We start from the raw sequence: 24,049 nt of genomic DNA on the forward strand, positions 1-24,049 counted from the left end.
AACTTTCCTTCCTTCCTTAGGGTCGCTCTCTTGTCACTTCCTCATCGTTTTATTCCAGTCTGGGAATGTTGATCCAGATAGTTAGAATACACTCTTCCAATTTAATTATGCATCTTTTCCCATATTTTACTCAGGTTTCTGGTATATTTTAAAGCCTTGTAACAGTCATAATTTACATTTCTGTATTAGATTAACTTGAATGCTCACCATGAGTCCTTTTTCTATTATGATTTTCCCATTTTTTAAAAAATTTCTTGTTTTGCTTCGTAAATGATCCATCTGGAGAATGGCTTTGGCATTTGATCAGGATCGGTGAGAGAATAGGTTCAGCTCTGATATTGCACACGAGATTGGTTTTCTGTTGTCTTCATACATAAATGACCAAATAATAGGATGACTGGGCTGCAACCTTTTCTTAGGAATATCTTGCAGTGGTTGCTCTGTGGATTTCTACAGTTTAGTTTTTGGATGGGAAACTTGAAATTGTCTGAATTTGACTCTTTTCTAGGTAACTTTTATATTATGATGGGTATGTTTTGACAAGATTTTTAGGAAACGTCTATTTAAAGACATTCCAGAGCATATACAGATAGAGAATTTATTTTAACTAATTTGTTTTGTTTGAAAAATATTTTATTGACAGATAGTGATTTTACCTCTTTATGCAGTATATGTAACTATTTTTACTGTAAATCCATGAATTAATCTGCCCACTTGAATAATTTATTATAGTCTAGTGAAATTTTATTTAAATACTTATTTAATATTTACATGTTTAATTTAATCAATGTTAATATTTACTATTCAGTTACTGTTGCTGTACTTATTATATTCTGGTTTCTTCTTCAGGAACCTCTGTAAGTCATTCATCCAAAACTAAGGTAAGAGGTTCTTGGAGTTTCATCAGTGAGCAAAACTGATTCCTGCCTTCGAGGAGCTTAAAATCAAGCCAGAAGAAATAGACAGTGAGTGCTGGGCATGTTGGCACACGCTTGTAATCCCAGCAGCTTGGGAGGCTGAGGCAGAAGGATCACAAGTTCAATGCCAGCCTCACCAAAAGTGAGGCTCTAAGCAACTCAGTGAGACCCTGTCTCTAAATAGGGCTGGGGATGTGACTCAGTGGTTGAGTGTCCCAGATTTCAATCTCTGGTTCCCCCCACCCCCGCAAAAAAGAAAAAAAGTAAATAGACAATGAAGAGGACAATGCAAAGTATCTAGTGGGGTGTATGGGTTAAGGACCATGGGAAGGTGTGGTTCCTTCTGCTTTGGGTGCTGTTTCCACATTCGCATGCTCTGTTAAGTGACTTGATTTCCCTTAGCGTCATTTCTGCTCTGTTTTACCCCCAAGTTGTTAGTTTGGTTTTCCCTAAAATTCAACAGTGTTTATTTTTTAGCCCACTTTCTTTGGTCTGCTGCTTCTCATCTTGTTTTCTGCTTTTTGTTTCCTTCACATGGTGGAAGCAGCTCTTCACAGGCTCCTTCTTGTCCTGTTATCTATTTCATAGTGGAGGCTACCTCAGGCCCATGCCTGCCACCAGACAGTACCCCTTGGGGCCCAAAGCCCCACACCCTCCCTTGAGGGTAATTGTCCCCTTCTGCTTAGACCTGAGGCCATCTGTGAGGTCCACAGGCAGTCTTCATAGAACTTGGGCAGGAGGCTGTGTCCTCCTTTCTCCCAATGACAAAGGAGATAGTTGGCATTTTTGTCTTTGCTGCAGTCCTTCTGAAGTGTCATGGCTCGGCTCGGAGCTCTTTCTAGCTTCCTTTGGGGGATGACTCTACATTCAAACATTCCCAACAGCTTTCTCCAGCCCTTCTGCTTCCCGCCAGGATGCATAATAAAAGTGAAGGTTGTTATCTCTGAATATATAGATAAAGCAAGAAGCAGACTGGTCAGGGTAGGGACAAGAAGGTGATGTTGGTACTGTGGACCCTCGTTTGGCCAGTGGTGAAGATGGCTCCTTTTACAGTGAGCTATATCATTTCGTTTTTTGTTGAATTGTGTTCCTAACTCTTAGTCTCCCGTACAATACATTCTTTCCAAGTTAGAGGGTTGAGCTTGTAGGCTGTGTTCCAAAAATGTTTTTCTCAATCAATTCTCATCATTAATGGACTTTGGCAATGAGGGGGTCTCTTTCCCCTATGTTTCTTTTTTCCCCCACAGTGGACCTTTGCTACAGCATTCAGAGGACGAGTGGCAGATACTGCCCACCTGCCATGGTGAATTCCCACATTAATTTATTTATTCTTTGCCTCTGTTTATAAAATCATGAAGGCCAAAGAGGCATTATTATTGCTATTTATGAAAAGCAAAAAAAACAAAACAAAAAAAGGCTCATAAAAGTGGAGTGACTTGCCTAGGGTGATTTGTTTGGGATGAGTTGGACCAGTCCTCTTTCACAGGACTATACCCATTTTTCCTCCCTATCCTCTTGTCTGACCACCATAAATAAACTGTGATAGTACATTTCAAATATGGGACTAAAACTCCAGTTCAGTACATGTTATGCCTTGGAAATTCTTTCTGCCACTTATGAGTGTGTTTTAAATCAATAAACAATTGGTGAAAATGTGTGTGTGTGTGTGTGTGTGTGTGTGTGGTCATACAGTGTTTGTATTAAATGGAAAGTAAAACACAATCTTCTCATTTCAAATTTGGATTTTTTTCTTTTCTGCATATGATATTTTATTTCACAAAACAGAATTTTAGGAGAAAACTGTCTTGCCAGAAACTCTTTAATATGCATTCAAGCTAAAATTATGCAAATAGAATAAAATTTTGGTGTGTATCTCAGCCACTGTGCCCTCTCTCAGTATGATGACCTGCAGGTGACCGTGTCATCTGCTGTGTGTAAGATGGAGAGCCAGAGCCTTATTGCATTTGGGGGCCTCCCTGTCCCTGTGCAAAAGCTGCAGCCATAGAAATCCAAGGCTGAGCAAGTTGTTTACATAAGTGTGTGCTTTTGCATGATAAACACTGCCTTTTGGTCCACTGATTCATAGTGGTGTTTTCTTGGCATCTTGGTCAAGCAATATGTGTAAATGTGGCTGCTGAAGACTACTGAGCAATAGGTGTGCCTGGCTCTGATAAGATGCTCCTTTATTTTCTACTCTGGCTCAGGCTTTATTTCCCACCCTAAGGCATATCTGCAAGCTGTCATAATATAAATTCCTGTCATTTTTTTCCCAGTGGAGATCACAGCCACTAACTAAAAAGGTCCCAGGCAGTACATTCTAACTATGGTGGCTTTACTATACTATATAAGGCATATCCCTAACCACTCATGCAACACACTCCTGGCTTCAGAAGGGCCCAGAGATTTGGCCCAAAGATGCTGCTAAACATCCCATAATGCACAGGATGGGACTTGCATTAGTGGCACATTCTTCGCCCGCATGCTGTAGAGTGTTCTGGCTCTCAGGCATGCTTATGGGCTTGTAGGAGCAGGATCTGTGGCTCCAAGGGGACAAAGATGACCTACAGGGTCCTTTTGGGGAACTATGGCTTTGTAGGTACACAAGGAGGCAAGGAACTCTCCAGTGCGGCTTCCCACTCAGAGATCATCAAAGGAGGGATTTTATTTAGCGAAGTTCATAAAAGTTTTTGCGGGAACAGGTCTTTGGTAAGTTGCTTGGCCTGTTCTATATATACATCAAGATGATTAAGAGAAAATATTCTTACTCTGGCAGACTCAGCTAGATTTCCAAAGCATTTGGATTAAGATCACATAGAACCAAAATGCAGGCCAGAAACCTGGCACAGGCCCAGTTCACCCCATTCCTGTTTGGTAGGAGATTTTAAGGAGAATTGAAGATTTATTAGGGAAATCACAAGGAATGTAATAATGTCATTCCCCATTTAAACAGTAATGCTATCTACTGAGAGTTAGCTGTCTAAGAAGGGAACACAATAATCTGCCACTGGAGAGAATCTGGTTTTCCATTCCCCAAATACAAATTTATAAAGATGTAGACAGTAGTTCTCAACCAAGCATGATCTTCACTGCTCAGGGGACACACCACAATGTCACCACTTAGGAAGTGTTCCATTGGTATCTGGTGGGCAGAGGCTAGAGATGCTGGCTAACATCTCATTATGCACAAGAAGTTGCCTCTGCCCAACTACCCTCCAAAATAGTGCTGAGCTTGAGAAACCCTGATGTGGATAGTTATCACCCCCTTTCCTCCTGACGGCCAAATGTATCTCTGAGGCACAAAAACCTTCTTCCCGACAACCCTCCTCCTCATTCTCACCAGTCCTTTTCTTGGTGAATCAGAGCATTCCACGAAAGCCTCACGCATTCATCACACTCACCTTCCCCTGCTGGTCTGTTTTGATCTCCCAGCCTCGGGGCAGTTCCAGCCGAGTGTCTGCGAACATGTTGATGAAATTCACCAAGTCCCGGTTGTGCTGGTAGCGTTCAAAATTGCGAGCATCTCTTCGGACTTTCAGAATCATGTGCTTTAAGCAGGTGCTACTGGTGAAGACTCGGTAGGCACTCTGAGACAGGTTCAGGGCGGATTGGAGTCGAGAGTGGGAAATTTGGAAAAACAGACTGAGTACACTTTGAGCATTTAAACATGACGTAATGTGATTGCTACACAGCAATTTATAGTGAGCTTGAGATAGAGGCCTCAGAAAAAGAGATCTTGCCTAAGAAGTAATCGTGCATTGATTATTAACACACATATATCATTCTAATTCTACCCAACTCTTGGCAGCGTTGGACAGTCATGTAAAGCTCCCTCACACCTTCTTCTACCTCTCTGAGCTTCACTCCTGTCCCCTCATATCCCTTCTCTGACAGTACAAGTCTGCCTTTCTTCTTATCTAACAAAGGGTAGTAATTTAGGATCTGTGGGGATTTCAGGCTGGACTACAGAAGTGTCTCAATCCTTCGAATCCTATGTAAAACTTTGTGTGTGTAGAGATCAGAGGATGAGAGGAAACAAAGAATGTTTTAGGAATTTCTAAATATGCCAAATGACAATTTTATGGAACATAGGGCTGGTGTGTGTGTGTGTGTGTGTGTGTGTGTGTGTGTGTGTGTGCACGCGCGTGCTTATGTGTGTGCAGTAAAAGAACAGACTCTGTGAAACCAGAGAGGCTGACCCACCAACAAGGTGAGTTGAAACTCACCTTGTGCCCAGCCCTGAGTGTCAGGGCATCAGTATCTGCCATACTTATTCTCCATTTGTGTCTCTCCACTGTAGCACTGGGAATCTGCTCTGTATCCAACCAGTGGTCCCCCTTTTCCCAAGCCAGAACTGACATGACCTCATCAAATTATGGCTCTTGCCTTATGGAATCATTATCATTTAAATTCAGGCACCCAAAGTGGAAACTGCTGTTTTGAAACTAGTCTTTTTTTGGGGGGGGGTGTGGATACTGGAGATTGAACTCAGGAGTACTCAATCACTGAGCCACATCCCCAGCCCTATTTTGTATCCCTAGCGCCTCACTTTTGCTGAGGCTGGCTTTAAACTGGCAATCTTCTTGCCTCAGCCTCCCGAGCCGCTGGAATTACAGGTGTATGCCACCACACCTGGCTCAGTCTTTCTTAATTCCTCATCTTCATTCCACCCACAACCACAGGGGACCCAAAGTCAATTGATTCCCTGAGAAATCTCTTTGAAGGCAGTTATTCCTTGCCATGCTCCCAGCCACTTCCTTAGGTTGGGCCTCCATCATCTCTCCCTTGAGCAGTTGAATTGGCCTCTGGTCTTGGCCCCTCAGTCTTTCCCTGTGCTCTGTTGCCAGAGAGAATGCTTCATCAACTGTGTGGTTATGCAGCCCCAGTGCCTAAGAGCACCGTGGGTTCCTGTTGCCCACTGAAGTAGATCCAGGATCCTTTGCATGGCTTACCAGGAGTCTGCTGATGATTCTCCAGCTCTCTCTCCCTGTCTGTAGCCTCTCTCACTTGGGACACTCTGGAACCTTTATAGCTGTCCCAAACATACTAATAGAGAACACATTGTCCCTCTGCCTGGATTTCTTCCTACCCACTTTCTACCTTCCAGATTCAATGTACCTGTCTCCTTCTGCTTCTTTGAGCTCCCAGGGAACTTTGTCTTCTTTCAGTTTGGCCCTGCCCTGTTTTGTTAAGCCAATTACTGTGGATGTCATCATCCCCTAAAAGACACCTAGTTCTTATGTGTCACCTTAATCTGTCTTTGCGATTCCAGCACCTAAACTGTGCCTGATTTGCAGTGTTGTTAAATGGGAAATTAACAAATAGAGTGATATTGTGCCATTGTTCTTTTGAAAATACCCTCTAAAAATGCAATGAAAAAAAAGTGCATAATAAAATCACATCCAGTTCAATATTAGCCTGATATTTGAAAAACTGCATCCAAAGGATGTTTTCTACATCTAGGAAAAAAAATCTATTTTAAAATTTCTTCAGTGAAAATGATTGCATTAAATGGCTCATAATGAAGGGGATCTATTCATTTCATGTTCTTTTAAAGTTTTAACAATAATAAAAATGAGTATTTGTTTTCAAAGTACTTTCACTGACATGAGCCTAACAAAAAAACTAAAGAAACAACAGTATTTCCAAATCCAGGCTTTTTACTTATTGGGAGACTCACAGTGAAAAGAATATATTGGGTTTTTCCCCCTCCTTGTATGGTGCAAAATTCTAGTCTTTTAGATCTATCAAATGACTTTACAAAGTTTGTTTGGGGTCTTGATGGAGCCAGGCCAGGCCTCCTCTGCTCTTGGAACACTCACATAATTGGCATGCAGCACAGTGAAGAATTCTGGGTTGGTGATGAACTTGACGGCTGGGGACTGCAGCAGCAAGGTGATTTTTTGTGAGTTAACTGGAGAAAGTGACCCTTCTCTCCTCTGATCTGGAAAAAGTGAAGCAAATCAACAGAATACATTTGGAAAAAAGTAGTTTCAAACCTGGTTCTTTTTTTTTTTTTCCCACAGCAGTAGCACACAGATCTCTACCTGCACAGCAGAACTTGTTTTGAATAGCAATATGACCAGGTGTCATACCGGTAAAGCATCCCTTACAGAAATGCTTGGAAACAGAGTGTTTCAAATTTTTTTCCAGGTTCAGAATATTTGCAGATTCTTAATGAGATGTCTTGGGGATGGGACCCACGTCTACACATGAAATTCCTTTAAGTTTCATCCACACTGTATACACCGAGGCTGAAGTTAATTTTATACAATATTTTTAATAATTTTGTGCATGAATCTGTGTTTCATGGTGTGGAATTTTCCATTTGTGGTATCATGTTGGTGCTCAAAAGGTTTTATTTTTTTGGAGCATATCAGATTTTGGATTTGGGGATTAGGGATGCTCAATTTGTATCACTTTCTGTAAGCCAGTTAAGAATCATTATTTCCTAGTAGCATTCCTCCATCATTTAAGGTAGGCACAAATCTTCTAACATCTCCTCCCATTTATCCTGATGATTTTTTTTCTTATTTTCATTACAAGTTGAAAACCATAGTTATGATAGATTCTGCAAAAAGGGTCCCCCTCCTTGTATCCATACCCCTCTGCAAAGGGACTTTGTAGCAATAATCCTTATTAAATTGGATTGGTGTTGGCCTTGTACCTTGCTTCACTTAGTAGATTGTAGCAGAAGTGACACGTCAGAGTTTCAGAAAGTTCTGTGTGTCTCATATCCCTGCTACCACTAAGAGAACAACTTGAACTAGCCTGCTAAGAGATAAATGATGGGGAATAGAGACAAATCACCCATCTGAGGTCCTCTCCCACCAGCCAGCCCACAGCCAATACAACATTTGATCCAAGACATTTATCTGTGTGAGCCCAGCAGCATCCTGAGGACCCACCCAGCTGAGCTTGGCTCACATTGACAACCCACAGAACTGCTAGATGAATGTGTGGTTGTGAGTGTAAACCACTAAATCTGTGGATGGTTTGTTACACAGTAAATGCCAAGTGATCCAATGCCAAACTCAGAAATCAATGTCCTCTTTCTTTTTTCTTCATGTTTCTAATTACTGGATCAGTGTACCATGTCTCTCTCAGAAGGCCAAACAATGAAATTAATAACAGAAAAACTCACACTAGTCAGTTTGGTAAGTATGTCTAGAGAATTGAATAGAATGGAAGCAATTAAAATGGTTGCTGAAACTGTATGTGCATTTAGGAGATCACATGAAAATGTCCAATATCCATGTTGCTGTTGATGGTGGAGAGCTGGCAGGATGGGAATCACAATGTCTGCTTGGTGAGACTCTCTCTGAGCCTTCTTTTGGTGAAGAAAATTGCCATCATTTAACTCATTTCAAAGAGAAAGTGAATTACTTAAGATGCCACTGTGGTAATCTTATATTGTTGTGGGTATAAAAAGTGGAAGCCAGTCTCATGGTTTTTGAATATCCTTGTCTGAGTAGAACTCAATTTGAAGAATAAAAATCAGGAAAACTGGACCCTGAGTGAATGCATACTGTAGTAGATTTAAAAAAAATACTCTTGCATGGTATACATAACCAGAAACCTGCTAGAAAACCTCTTTCTGCCCAAGTTCTTCCCAGGGGAGAACTGAATTTTCTTCTAAATGCAAAGTAATTGCTCCTAGTGTTGTCACATGGCTCATTTGAAATAGAGTGTGAATTTTTATAGCATGTTTTATTTGTATGTGGAAAACCCTTAGGACACCAACAGATATATTTATTTAACAACAAAGGATTAAGCCACCACAAAAGCTGCCTTGGTACACAAATATTGTGGCAAACTTAACTCCATCCCCTGAATCCATGTGCTTTCGTATCTCACCAGCCATGTTGGTGGTATTCTCTTCACTGTGGATCTGTATCTCCTAAGTTTCCTGGGGGGGAAGCTCCATTGTCTGCTTTACCCTGTTTGCACCATACCTCTTTCTCTTCTACCTTGGTCTTTTGCCCATTCTGTTGCTCTCTTTACCCTAGGACCCATGTCTAACCCATGAGGTATGGTGAAGGACTTGTACACTTCTGTCACACAGCTGTTGGATGCCCCCACTAGTGTATGGGGACCCCCCATTTCCAATACCTAAGCTTGATTGGGGAGATTCAGCCTCTGAGTCACTCCCTCCACCTCCACCTCCTCCGGCTGGGACTTGATCACAGCTTTGGCTGCCAGAATCCTCTTCAGATCTTTCTGTTGCAATGGTCCGCTGAATATTTTGATACCTTTGCATTAGAAAATGGAAAGATGAAATTAACTTTTTTTTTCTCCTTGTGGGAGGCCAGTGCTCTGAATCAGACAAGAATCTGTAAAGAATTATCTTGAAAGTCAGAAAAGGAAGGCTTAAAATTCCCAAAAGATAGACAAAACAATTAGCAAGAGAAGTATGTCTAGATTATTTGACTTTTTTTTTTTGAAAGCTAGGATGAATTTCAAATATGGTGACTTTCAATAATCAACAACAATAAAAAAATAACTAACCATGCAAAATAGCCTGTGTACTGCATTAAACAAAATCAGGCTTAGTCTTAAATAAGGGTATGGGAAACAAATTAAAATGTTACAACTAAGGTATGGAATTATTACCACATTACTTTAATAGGTCTACAAAAAGGAATAATTGTTGCACCATACCTCTTTCTCCTTTACCTTGGTCTTTTGCCCATTCTATTGCTCTCTTTACCCTAGGACCCATGTCTAACCCATGAGGTATGGTGAAAAACTACTATTGGACAGCTACTTGATATGACTGGGTAGAGGTCACGGAAATATTGTAAAATATAATAATATAGTTTAAAAGCATCCTGGCAGACAAATGAATATTTGCTGCTTATTTAAAGCCTCATTCTTCTTCCTAAGTTGGGGATTGAGTCAGTTGGCTGACCAGTCAGTCACTTTCTCAGGTAATACATATTTATCAGCCCTCTGACCACGTGCATGTTTTGTTCTGAGCTTTCAGATCAGAGAGGATTAGAATATGACTTTGTCCTTGGAACATACAGTTGAGATGCAGCAAAGCAGGGAATGGCATGTAAAACACAACTCTAGCAATGTGAAAGTCAGTCCAGGTCATGTTAGAGACATGTGGGAACACACAAGGAGATCCTAAGGTAGGTAAAAGCTGGAGTATGAATTTATGGGGGAGCTTATTGAGCAGAAACATTTTCAGAAGGGAAAGCAACATGTGTGAAAGCAGGGTCCCCTGGGAGAGCTCTGGAAAACTTAGGGGTGGCATCAGGATGCATGGGCACCTGTTGGTGAGAAGAGACCAACAGAGAGGAAGGCAGGGATCATCTGAAGGATGCCCCAGCAGCAGTTTGGGTCATAGGCCTCCTAACCTGAGGAACATCAGAATACCTTGTAGGACTTGTTAAAACACAGGTTTCTGGGCCTTATCCCCAGAGTCTATGATTTGGTAGATCTGGGGTAGGACCTAAGAATTTGCATTTCACCTAGTGCCCAGGTGGTCCTGATGCTGATGTTCTAGGGGTTAGCTTTGAACACCATTGCTCTTGATCCTAAGTAGCAACTGAAAAAGAGACACAGGGCCAGATGTATGCTTAGAATGATCAGCCAACACTGGTGTAGAGAATGGGTGCAGGAGAGGAGCCTGAAGTCAGGCAGAGTAGTCTGAGAGCTACCGCAACAGTCTGGGATGGAGATGCCAAAGGCCACCTCAGGCAGGAATGGTAGGTCATGCTGCTGGGGTGAGGGGAAATACCCACATATTTCAGGGATCTCAAGATAGGCTCTATCTTCCAGCAGAATTCTCAGAAATTTTCTACACCTCCCTGCCCTTGATAGCCTGCTATGTCTGCTTCATGTTATCTTTTAAGCAGATGCCCAGTTATTTATTTCCTATCTGCTCCACTCTACATGCCTCAACCCTTAAAGTAGCCTCCTTCCTTTCCCCATACTACTTCTGTTTTATTTAATGCCTCTCAGTCAATTAAAGTAACATGACTAGGACCCATATTTACTTCTCCTCAAGGCAGGGATGGAAGAAGGAAGACATATTTAGCAGAATTCATAATAATTTTGTAGTTAGTCTCAATAGGATTTGTGGCTTCACTGGATATGGGGATTGAAGAGGAGGAAGGAGACTATTGTGACCAGGTAGCTGGAGGTGGCAACACTGAAAGTCAGTGTTAGAAGGATGGATGGATCAGGGGAGATATTTGTTGGAATTGGATATGCTGATTTGGAGGTCCTTAAGGTCATGCAAGTCACACTATCCAAAGGGATGTTGCTTATATGGGTCTTGTGCTTAGGAAAGTGAGGAGTGAGTGGAGAGAGGGGGGCAAAGAGGAGGAAGAAGAGAATAGTATGGTAACCAGGAATAACCAGGTCTCCAAGTGCAATCCAAGATCAAAGGAGGTACCCAGCATTGCACAGATGTGGTTCTATTGTGACAAGCTTCTGAAGCCAGTGCTTCATTCTTTCCTTGAGCTTACAGAGGAAGCCTTCCTCAGTGTGGTATCTAGACCACTTGCAAGAGAATCATCTGGGTGATTGTCAACGTTACAGAAACTGAAGCAAAATTAAAACCTGAGCTTCCAAGATGCTCTTCAATTAGTATTATGTACATCTAGGTTTGGAATCACTGATCTAAGGGATTTTTTCACATTTTATTTTATTTAGAGAGATTCTACTACTTACTTTGATAGCTGACAGGAGATACCTTTTCCTGTAGCAGTTACTGAGAGACACTTTCTGAGAAGATCTCTTAAAACAAAATGTGGAAGAGAGAGGAATGAACAGAGTGATCTAACAATAGAGAGAAATATTTGGGTTTGTTTACCACCTCAACATGTCTCTGGCAGGGAGGTTTGGAGAAGGAGAAAGATAGCCTTCTATAATCCCCCTCCTGCACCTCAGGGAATACAGCCCTGCAGGAGGGCAAAGTGGCCAATGAGAAGCTTCTGAAGTCTGAAACCTTGACTGAGGGGAGAATAGGGCCTTTCAAAGACGAAGGAAGATGGGCTGGGGATGTGGCTCAAGCGGTAGCGCGCTCGCCTGGCATGCGTGCGGCCCGGGTTCGATCCTCAGCACCACATACCAACAAAGATGTTGTGTCCGCCGAGAACTAAAAAATAAATATTAAAAATTCTCTCTCTCTCCCCTCTCTCTCCTCTCTCACTCTCTCTTTAAAAAAAAAAAAAAACACAAAGACGAAGGAAGCTTCTAATGGAATGATGCCCTAAAAGCTTTATGGCAGATCGTATTTTCCCAAAATGGGTTAACAAATTTTTTTTTTTTTTTTTTAGTCCTATGTGCTATCACAGAACCTCTCTAAGAGGTAGATTTGGTATTGCCACCCCCTGGGCCTGGGAAGATCTTGTGACCACTTTGTCTAATGTAGTATAAGGTGACAGTTTGTGATGGAACCCATGTTGTGAGGAAGCCCAGGCTACCTGGGAAATCTCTGTGAAGGTGTCCTCGTGGACATTCCCAGCCAACAGCTAGCATCAATCATATATGAGAGTCTCCAGCTCCAGCCACCCAACCACAGCCTAGAGATACTCCAGTGAGAACTGCCTTTCTGGGTCCAGTCAGATCAGGGCATGAGAAACAATGATCATGGTCCTAATGAAGATTGTAGGCTGTTACTTAGCAATAAATACCTGGGATGGGACTTAGACAGATGTCAAGTTGTTGCCTCTCTTTTTCTTCCCCAAATACAATGACAACAGCAGAGAATTTTTATGAGGACATATGATCTTATCTGAAGATGAAAGTGCCACCAATGTCACAATCTATTTCACATGTCCTTTATTGGACCTTGGTTATCTCATGCCTTACTAAGTCAACAGCCTCAAATCCCAGATCCACTCCTGAACTTTGCTGAAGCTCAGGGGCAGTTTGGGGGAATCAGGGCACCAAAGAAGAGAAAGGGAGTCAGAAAGTCCGTTGTCTTCTACTTCATTAAGAATTATCTGTCAGTGTCTTCCACTCTTTTTTTTGTTTTGTTTTTCAGTAAAAGGTTAAGTATTTATAGTATATGAAAGGCTAATGGAAATTGGTAAGAAAGTCAGCTGGAATACATAGTTTGTAAATGGACACACACACACACACACACACACACACACACACACCAAGTAAGACAAAAGATAACCTTTCCAAAACAATGCTGAGCCAACCAATCAACAAAACAGAACCCCCCTAAAATCCACGAACAGACAGGTCACATGGAAGTAAATATAATTAAAAAAAAGATTTTAGAAAAAATTGGATCCTCCAAGAAATAAAGTATAAGTGGTTCCAAAATAAAAGGAGCATCTTCTAAATCAACAAAACAAACCAAAAGATGAAATGGAAATGAAGGTATTACTGGCACAGTGAACTCATAAAACCACAATAGAAGATAGTTAAGCACTGATAACAAATACCAATACCATGTTCATCTTCCCAGACCTGCTCTTTTGGGAACAGAACCTTAAAAGAATACTATATTTAAAAATAGTCTTAACATTTAACAGGCTTTGGTGGCTATGTCAAAAATAGTAATGAAAGCAATAAATAAAATACTCAACAACATAAGAAATTAAATTAACTTAATTATAGCCACTTGATGGGATAGTATATGAGCATTTAAATGTTAATCTGAATATTATGTGGCAATAGGAAATGCTTATAGTGTGGAAAGTGAGCAAAATGAATATAAAACTAACTACATGTTACCTTATAATCATTTAAGAATTGTATATAATTAAAGATGGATACTTTTTTTTAAAAAAAGCCTAATCCATGAAGTAATAGGATTGTAGATTTTTTTCTATTTAAAATTTCGATCTCCCTCTGGAATATTATAATTTTATACAACTAACTTAAAAATCAGACTTTAGTTGCTTATTTAAAATGAGAATTCATGCTTATATTTCCTGATTGCTCAATACCTATGTGTGAAGATAGAGTTAATTAAGTCTGGATATTCCAAAGGCATAGGAATTCACTCAGGAAATAATCTTGTACTGAGGTATATTAAATTTTTAGCACCTCACTAGGTGGCGGAAGGATTACAAAGAAAACCAAGACAAGAAGGTAAGAATGGTAACAGGGGCACACATAGTCAAGAGGCTACACAGGAAGAAGTCACTGGCTCTGTCCTAGGTGGAGGTGTCACAGGGCTCATGATTTTTGAGGAGGCCAGTAGGATGAGGAGATGTGGCCCAGGTTGGAAGTAGGTGTGGCCCCTGTAGTGGGAGCATGTGGTCACACCATAAAGGCCTGGAAGAGTGTGCTGTCGTTACAGAGTGACCAAGGTTGAACACAGTCACATTGCCATTGGGCACTCTGTACTCGGTGTACATTTCCTTGGGTGCAGAGTCAGGAGAAATTCCTTGTAAAACTTGGAAATGTTTGTATTTTGTGGTTAGACAGTGAACTTGTAAATTTCTCCCAATGACTTCAGGTTATCAGAAAATGACCCCTCAGTGTGATCACATGTGAGATAGATAAAGACTGATAGTATACTTTGCACAGCTACTCTTATCACACCAATTCACAGAAAACCTTAAATACTTGAAAGCAATGGGTTAAGATAAGTATTTAAAAGCTTGGATACTTATCTGAAGGTTATCTGACCTTCCCTAAGTAGGATTTTTCACAAGAAATAAGCACTTTCTCAAATTGCTAAATTCCTTTTCTCTATCTGTCCAGATGAACTGCAAATGCAACTCCCCATTCAACAAGATCTGGCTGCCTTTCCTATGTGATCATCTCCACGGAGGGCACGGGAGTTGACACATGAAAGGCGCAGATCTCGAGAGGCTGGGTTCCAAATGGATCTGGCCTAATTTTTATATCATACAATCAAAACACATGAACTTTCATGGATTTTTGGTGCCAAAGGTCAAGGTATTTCCTTCTGCTTCGAATGCACTGTATTATTTAATCATTTGATGTATTGTTGATTTGATTATTGCCTAGTATTCAAACTGTACTTCTTGTAGATAACAGCCTATGACACCTTCTCAGTTTGCGGAACACTCTTTGCTCCTCTGTTCTGGCAAGACAGGCCTAAAGGTTAATTTTTGCCTATGAAATGGAATAAAATGAGCTTCTGTATCCCCTGCATTTTGTCACAACAGGTTTGTTGCAGGACCATCTCATGGATTTTTGGCGCATTTGTGTCTAATAAAACTAGCGTATCACAAGATCTTCCTTGCAATATGCTTTGTTTCTGTGGGGATGACTGTGGAGAAATGGGCTGCCAATGAAAATCTTTTCATTAATGATTTAAGCACTCTGCTACTGAAGAGGAAAAATGGAAAGCAAATGTCTTCCCAATGTTCAAGCAATAAAAGAATATTCTGATGGTGTGAGAAGAAGCTGTTCAATTAGTTTTTGCCTCCATGTGGCTTTTTTTTTTTTGTACTGGGGATTGAATCCAGGGGTGCTCAATCACTGAGCCACATCCCCAACCCTTTTTTATATTTTATATAGACACAAAATATCGCTGAGTTGCTTAATGCCTTGCTAAATTGCTGAAGCTGGCCTTGAACTCACAATTCTCTAGCTTCAGCCTTCTGAACCTGGGATTACATGTGTGTACCACCATGCCCAGCCTCCATGTGTGTGTGTGTGTGTGTGTGTGTATGCATGCGCGTGCGTGCATTTTAAAATATGTTTTTAGTTGTGAATGGACACAATATTTTTATTTTTATATGGTGCTGAGGATTGAACCCAGTGCCTTACGCATGCTAGGCAAGCGCTCTAACACTGGGGTTGAGCCACAACCCCAACCCCTCCATGTGTTGTTGTTTTTTTTAAAATTATTTTTAGTTGTAGATGGACCCAATATCTTTATTTTTATTTATTTATTTTTATGTGGTGCTGAGGATCGAACCCAGGGCCCCACACATGCAAGGCAAGCACTCTGACACTGAGCTACAACCCCAGGCCCCTCCATGTGTTTTTAATGGCACCAAATAGTCTAATTCCCCCTCTGGCTGATACAGTTAAGTTTTGAAGTCATATGATGTCAATAGATACCACCCTCCATTTTTTTTAATGTTTTTTTTTCAGTCATTCTCAATTTTCTCTTTACGTTAATACTTACACATAAACACAATGCATATGGATGCCACGTACAACTGAAGTTACCCTGCAGCTTACATCCCTGGCAACTAACAATATCCTGAAGCCATCAGCCTGGCCTCAAAGAACAAGAGGTTAGAGAGGATGCTCTGTACTCACTGATGTATGGCAATACATGGTCTAGGGTTTCATTTGCACATCAAAACCAAAATGACATCAATAGTGAGGATTTAGTTTTTGAACAAAATAATTCTCAAAAATTCTTTCATTTTTTAAAGACAGGTTCTCACTATGTTGCCCAGGCTGACCTCAAACTCACACTTCTCCTGCCTCAGTCTCCAGAGTAGCTGGGATTATAGGAATATAGGAGCACACCATCATGCTTGACTTCAAAACATTTTTTTAAAACATTTCTTTTTTAAGATGAAGGCATTTGAACAATTATTATTTATGGGTGGGTATGTAGCAATTATGACAGCAGGGTAGAAATGCCAACAGTGATTTATGGGACAGTTTTTCCTGCAGGCAGTTTTTAGTATTTTTATGGAACCTATCCTTGGAATGTTCTAAACTGTTTTGAGTTCTGCCAAATATCTTGGAAGAATATTATGATGGATATGGACCAGTATGCCAGAAAAATGTGCATTTGTGTATAATTTTGCATACAATTTTTGGAGGGTTCATGAAATACTAATATCCTTGGTGAATCCCCTAAAGAGAGGGTACTCTTGGTTAAGAACTTCTGTTTTAGGGCTGGGGTTGTGCCATAGAGCACTTGCCTAACATGTACAAAGCCCTCTGGTTCAATCCCTAGTATTACCAAAACAGACAGACACAAAACAAATAACAATGACAAAACCTATTTTCCAGCCTGGGTCGGTAAGAAGTTTAAGGAATTCCCATCTTTAAAGGACACTGGAGCGTCACTTGTCTCTGCTACCAAATTCTAAATCTAGCTTGTCAAGTACCTGTTACAATGAGTTCTTTAAGGTACTTAATCACTTTCCAGTCTCCTCATTCTGAGCAAAGTGTTAGAGGAGTTTATTTGGCTGCCATTCTGCTTTCACTGAGGTTTATAGGAGCTCATTGCATACTGATCACCAACCGCCTGTTGAGCTGCTCCATCTGCTGGATGGACCCCGATCTCCGCATCCCGTCTGGGGTGGCTGCTGCTGTTGGACGCTGCCAGGTGGTTGTACGGTTCACATGGTCCACATAAAAGACCCGCCCATGGCTGTCAATTCGAGCTTCCCAGTCTAGTGTTTAATGAAAAGGCAAAAAGAAAAATCAAGGACAAACTACTGACCCACGTGAAGAGATAACTACTTCCCAGTCTTCTGAGGTAGAACTCACCATTGGTTGGTTGTAGAAGGCCAGACACTGCCCACAGCACCTGCCATGATTGATGGGGCAGTGGCACAGAATCAGGCCTTCTAGAAAAGAGCTTAACACACTCAGGTTCCCTGCTGGACCATTTTAGACAAATGGACCATTTTAAACAGTAATTGTGGTTCCCTGAATATGACCTATGCTAAAATTCTAATGATTTCTAAAGAGAAAGCCTATTTGATTAATTTATTTCTTAAAAAATCTTGTGGTTACCCAAGTGACAGTTGAAGAAGATTAGATATGTCCTTCAGTGACAGATGACACTATGATGCTGGAGAACCCTTTCCTTGCTAGATATAACATAGGAGGACTAGCTTCAGTGACAAGTGGCAATGGCCTTTATTTTAAAACTAGTTTTAACTTTAGCTCTAAAATATTGTACCTGCAACTTTAGATAGCCTCTTCTAATACTTAACAAGATTAACTTACTGCTATGTCTCTTGAGAGGGTGAATGGAAAGATTTGATACTAGAATTTCAAAACATCCTTTTGATAAGTTGTAAATTCACCCTGTATATTCAACCTACCTATGGTTACCAAACATATTTTTACCAAAACCAAACCAATGACAACTATGGACAAACAAGGCACTTGGAAAATTCCTCTTGTTGCTAAAAAGCCTTCCTGACCAGTAGAGGGAGCACAAGATAAAGATAAATTTCTTTTGCTTCCCAAATAAAACAGAGGAAACCCCAAAATTAAAAGGCAGAAGCATCATGGTAGCCTACGTAATGCATGTAGGGGATGGGGTGGGGTGATGTGCATGAAAATCCCTTAAAAGGGAAAGGGATGAAATTAATGTATTCATGTCTGAGCTCGACGTACAGGAGCAATGCACAGAAATGGGCGAAGTTTTTTGAGTCCACACATAAAAATGTGGCGGAAATAGCAGCAACATGATACATTTTGCTGAAAATGTATTAGCTAAAGAAAAAAGAAGCAAAAATGACTGCAAAGGGAGGGAAACCATTTAGCCTCTTAAGTGAGAAAAGCCCATAGCTTTTGGGAGTAGGTCAGATATTAACAATATTCTTGAAAACGTATCATTCAGGTAATGACATAGCAACTCTCAATTTTTAAATGGAAAAATAGATTTGGCATATTTATGGCTTTATATGTACATGTCATATCTGTTAGGAAATATTATTGCATGTGCCTGACCTGAGGGATTGCCAAATGATGCCTAATGAAAACCAAAATATCAGAAAACACCAAATTTAACTTATAAGGCAAATTGAAGGGAAAATTTAGATTGTAAAAAATATGTTCTAAGAGGCTTTGACTACAATTGGCGATTAGTTAATCCAGCTGTCAACTGATGTAAATGTTCATTAGCTCTTTAACTAGTTGATGGAATTGTGTATATGCGTAATTGTGTTACTTAGTATGTAATCTCTATCCAAACATTTTGAAATTTCAATGGTTCCCAACCTAATATTAAAAAGCAACCGGACAGTTCTTTTTCTTGAATCCAATCTGTCATCTAACAAAGAATAAGCATTAATCTTTAAAACTCATGGCACTATTTAATTCAACTGAGCAAACTCCTTTTTAGCAGTGATTAGAAACCAGGAACTATGTCAGATCCTAGGACACAGAGCAGAATCACACAGGTCCCTGCCCTCCAGGAGCCCATAGTAAAGGAAAGACCATCACAGACAAAGCTTCAGTCTTACAAATTCTCTAAGGCAAAACAAAACAAAAGACTAGAGAATGAAGCAGTGATAATGGCATTTTCTCACTACACGTCTCAATATTTCCAAATCACTCATGAAAAAGGATGGAAAGCCAGAAAGACATGCTCTTTTGTCAATAGACTGAATACCTGGAATGCAGAGTGCTAGTTATATGTTATTACAAATATTCAAAAAATAATTAGCTAAGTGTAGTTAGAAGTTATGAGTGTGTTTTTTGTGTTGGTTTGTGAAGAATTTACTTTCACATATTTTATAACAACAACAAAAAAATCCTATGGAACTTCAGGCTTCATCATGACCTGAAGAACCCAGCACTGTGATGTCATGAGTTTGCTTAAATAGACATCTGAAAATTACTTCATTGTAAAGGCTTTCCTTTGACAATGCTGTGGCAAGTTACACTAGTGCAGGTGAGGTCAATTCATTTGTGATGGAAGGACCTGCTGAATATGTTTTCCATGAAGTTGAAGAACAATGTTAGCTTGATCATGAATTACCTTTAGTTATGCTAACAAAACATGTCAAATTTGGCATTTAAATATTTTTTTTCCACAATTGAAATACTATGTTTATTGTCCAGACCTTTCTCTTGAGCTTCATAATTTTACAATCAATTGCCTTCTTGACATCACTACCTAAATCACACCTCAAATATGATCAAAACCAAGCTTCAGAACTTTTGTACCCAAATCTGTTCTGCCTGTAGCCTTCCTTTTCCATCTCAGTTGTACATAACTCTATCCTTCGAGGCTAAAATTCTTAAGTCATTTTTGAGTCCATCTTTCTTTCACTTCCACATCCAGTTTGTCATTAAATCTATCTTCAAAATATATGTGTGGAATCTGACCTTCCTCACCACCTCCACTGCTCCCACCCTGGTCCAAGCCACCATCATTTCTCCTCTAGGTCACTGCAGTAATCTCAAGTTGCCTCTCATGCTTCTATCCTTCCTACTTATGATTATTCCCTATGAAGCAACTAGGGAAAACCTTTCAAAACCTAAGTCAGACAATGTTATTCTTTTGCTCAAAACCCTGCAATGTCCCCACTTCATTCAGATAAAAAAGCCAAAGCCCTCATGTGCTCTATGAAGTCCCATGTGCCCTGCTGTCACCCTGACCTCAGGGCCTGCTGCTTTCTCTCTTCCTCAACCTGCTCAGATGCACAGGTCACCCGTTAGTCAAACTCATCAGGGGCTCTATCTTCAGCTTGGTAGTGGGTACTATGTTGGCTTGCAAAGCTCTTCCTTCCCAGCATTGACCTGGAAAAATCCTTTATCTCCTTCTGTGTTGTCTTCTCAATGAAGTCTACCATGACCACTTGATCTAAAATTGCAAACCAGCCACCATCAAATATCATAAGTTCCTTACTCTGCACTACTTTTGCTTTTCGCTTAGCATTCACCACCAATCGAAATGCTACACTAATTCCTTATTTATTATTTTTTTGTTTATTGTCTAGCTCTCAAACTAGACTGTTATGTGCGAGAGGGTGGAGATGTTTGTCCAGTTTGTGTACCTAAAATAGTACCTAGCACAGAGTAAGTATTTACAAGTATTTATTGAATGGATGAATACCAGGAATGAAGTAATTGATGTACTGTTAGAAATTATCTAAGAAAATTTAGTTGGTAGGATTCACTAACAAATTTTCTATTATTTTCCAATGTTACATCAATAAAAAATTGAAACTCATCTGGAAAAATTTGTTTTAATTATTGAAAGTGGCTTGTACTTCTAAAATTAATTTGTAGCCAATTATTTATAATATCTGCACATACAACTACTTATTAATTGCTCTATCATTGCAAAGGAATACTTTACAATGGAATAGTTTTCAGGTGCCTGTTTAATCCACCATGCATTGGTAGATTATTTTTATGGGGGGAGTTTCCCTCCTGAAGAGAGCATGTTATAGATATTTTTTCAGATAATTTCTAAATAGAAGTATTTGTAGTAATGCTGAATTTTTCCTATTTATTTATGGACTATTCATAAATCAGTTCCTGAATAAAGGAAGAAATCAAGCATCAAAAGTTAAAGGAGATAGTGTTTGATTTGACCTTTGGAGAACAAATATGGTGCTTCTGTAAGTTAGTGCAAATATCAAAGATGTTCATTGTTTTCTCACTGATAAAATACAATTTGATGGGGGAAAAGTAGTGTTTGTACAAAATACATCACATTATCAAGAACAGATGAATGAAGAAATAGGTATGTCTCCTTTTGAAATGGGAATTGTTTCATGTAAGCACAGGCAAAAGAACACAAATAAACTAGGTATCTTGCATCCTGAAAAAATTTTGCAGTTGTAAAATCTATCAACTCTTAAAGGTTATCTTTGCATGAGAAAAAAAATCCTAAACCAAAATAGATAGGTTCTAGAATTCATGAATGTATAAAAATAAGTGAATTTATAATGTGTGGGGTGTCAGTTCCTTCTCATAAATTTATTAAATGGAGTGTTATAAGGTTAGAGCTGAAATGATATCTAGAGACTACCTCATCCAAACTTAGCGTTTAGCAGATGAGGACATTAAAGCTTTATTTTACAAATAAAAGCCTGAGTATCAGAGAGATTAAGTGAATTTCCTAAGTTTAGATGACTAGTTAGATATTTATCAATTACACACTACAGTTACTAGGATAAAATGATATTCAAATTTATCCTAAAGATGATATTTTTATATCTGGCAACCCCTAAAAACCATAGAAGAAGTTGGGAGCTATTACCTATTGATGAAAGTTAAAGAATGAAAAATGCAAGTTCATGGGCCCTACAGTTTGAAGTTTTTTTTAATTATATAGAAATACTTATTGATGAAACAGACATTATTATTACTGTATGTATATATGTGAATGCATGACCAATGTGATTCTGCAACTTGTATACTCAGAAAAAATGAGATATTGTATCCCATGTGATTCAAATGTATGATATGTCAAGGTCATTGTACTGTCATGTGTAACTAATTAAAACAAATAAAAAAAAAAGAAATACTTGTGGATAACAGAACCCATGGCATTGGTAAAACTATTCTATTTGGAACTGCAAAATTTAAATATAAAATAGTAAATTTGGGACTTAAGGGTTATGAACAATTTGCAAAGACTAGTTAGATCTTGTAAAAAAAATGTTCTTCATTTCAGGAACTGAGGGACATTGAAAACATTTGGTTATGTCTTCAAGATCATGTGCTGAAACAACTAGTAAAAAAAATAAATAGACAACAACAACAACAACAAAAATCCCCCAAAACCCAACCAGGTTTCTAGTAGATGCCATATTGTTTTTTGATGACAGTGTAAGGTATGGAGTTGGGGAAGAGTTTTGATGTTTACAAACAAATTCATACTGACCTGTTCAAACTTGAGAGGAAGAGTTAAGACATAGATTTTAAAAACTAGAGCTTACTTGGTGGAAGAGGCTCATCGATTGTTGGGTAGTGATGATGTTCAGGCCTCAAGGAAGGAAGCTGGCTTACTGGCTGGGAATTATGGAGTATAGGACATTCACCTATGGACAAGATAGTCAAGACATTCAGATTCATTCATTGCTCTGGTAATGTCATAAAATGACTGTAAAACAAATTACAAGAAACAACAAATAGAGTGGGCAATCTATTTTTTGTCAGTTTGATACATTCACAGTCATTCGTGATAAAGGGAAGAAGAAGAAGAAGAAGAAGAAGAAGAAGAAGAAGAAGAAGAAGAAGAAGAAGAAGAAGAAGAAGGAGAAGAAGAAGAAGAAGAAGAAGTTGTTGTTGTTATTGTGCAAACACCTCATGACTAATGATCTATAGACCAATATATAGGACTGGAATCTGATTTGTAACCTCTTGAATTTTCTTGATGGGAAGGTGGCATCAGAAAAGAACACAAAAGAAAATTATCAGAGCCTGATAATCCAGTAAAGGAAACAGGCCTGCTTAAGGGAAGTATAGCATTTATAAAGTACCATTAAAAACTTGGTGGGCTTGTGCAAAATTATACCTTATCATATGGATCAGTTTCATAAGAGGGCTGCTGAGAGGCTATTTTTAAGATTTTGGGGGTGGGGGGTGAGACTCTGAGATGGTGCCTTTCCAAGATGGGTCAAGTAGCTGATAGGTCAAGAATGTCAATTCCTGTAGTAGGGAAAATAGGGGATAAAGTGGCAAGCCCAAGGTTCTATGGGAATTCATGACTCTTCCAGATGTTTTGGAGGTGGAATCAGATAAGTCATGGTGCTCTGGAAAAAGGAAAAGACAAGAGACAAAGGAAATAGATAAAAAGCAGGAAGACTGAAACAGGAAAGTTTGAAACACAGAAGTGGGATAGAAGGAAGAAGAAAGACAGAGAAATTTTAGAAATAAACACATCCACAGAATGCATGCCTCAGATTATTATAGACAAAGCTTATACTGTTGTCAGTTTCACATTTATAATGAACTGAACAATGTATAAGAACGGTGTTCCTGTTTTAGGATGTCCTTAGGTGTGTGGAGTGGCCATGTGGATGGAGGTCCATGGTATCAGCTGATTGCTCTTGATCAGGACACTAGTCAGCCTCCATCAAACTCTACACTGGTTTCCTCCACAGCATGCTCACACTCTTTTGACCAGAGGACAAAGTTCAAATCTTTTCCTTCCTCTGCCCTCCATATTTGATGCACATAGAAAGTGTCCTATTGATCTGTTAGATCCAAAGGCAGAGAAACTGAAAAATGATGGTTGAGAGAAATTTTTGTGGGATCTCAAATGTTGAACATTTCTCAGAATGTCCACATGTGGAAAGACGATTATTTCTTCTCACTCTAATTCTACAGAGCCAATCAAAAATTTTTTAAAAATAAATTAATTAGGAAGGGAATTGGTGTTATTCTTAGAGGTAACTGGCAAACAAAAATAAAGATATATTCAGGAACAAAAGGCCATTTTAAATGTTAAAAATATAACATTATTCCTAGTGCAAACTCTAGTATATTACTCAAATCCTTTGGTT

General features: G+C 39.4%; 1 protein-coding gene across 1 annotated transcript in view; it reads right to left on the reverse strand.

The window, feature by feature from the left end:
* HECW1 (HECT, C2 and WW domain containing E3 ubiquitin protein ligase 1) overlaps positions 1-24,049 on the reverse strand; it is a 344,889-nt gene that overhangs the window by 93,194 nt on the left and 227,646 nt on the right. Inside the window, exons 11-15 of the mRNA XM_081288274.1 lie at positions 22,481-22,582; positions 17,086-17,236; positions 9,027-9,166; positions 6,737-6,858; positions 4,316-4,501 (exon numbers count right to left, since the gene is read on the reverse strand). Of these exons, the coding sequence (XP_081144400.1) occupies positions 4,316-4,501; positions 6,737-6,858; positions 9,027-9,166; positions 17,086-17,236; positions 22,481-22,582 (701 nt within the window). The remainder of the gene's footprint in view (positions 1-4,315; positions 4,502-6,736; positions 6,859-9,026; positions 9,167-17,085; positions 17,237-22,480; positions 22,583-24,049) is intronic.

This window comes from Spermophilus citellus (genome assembly GCF_964194105.1).
Source record: "Spermophilus citellus genome assembly, chromosome: 3".
NCBI classification, from domain to species: Eukaryota; Metazoa; Chordata; class Mammalia; order Rodentia; family Sciuridae; genus Spermophilus; species Spermophilus citellus.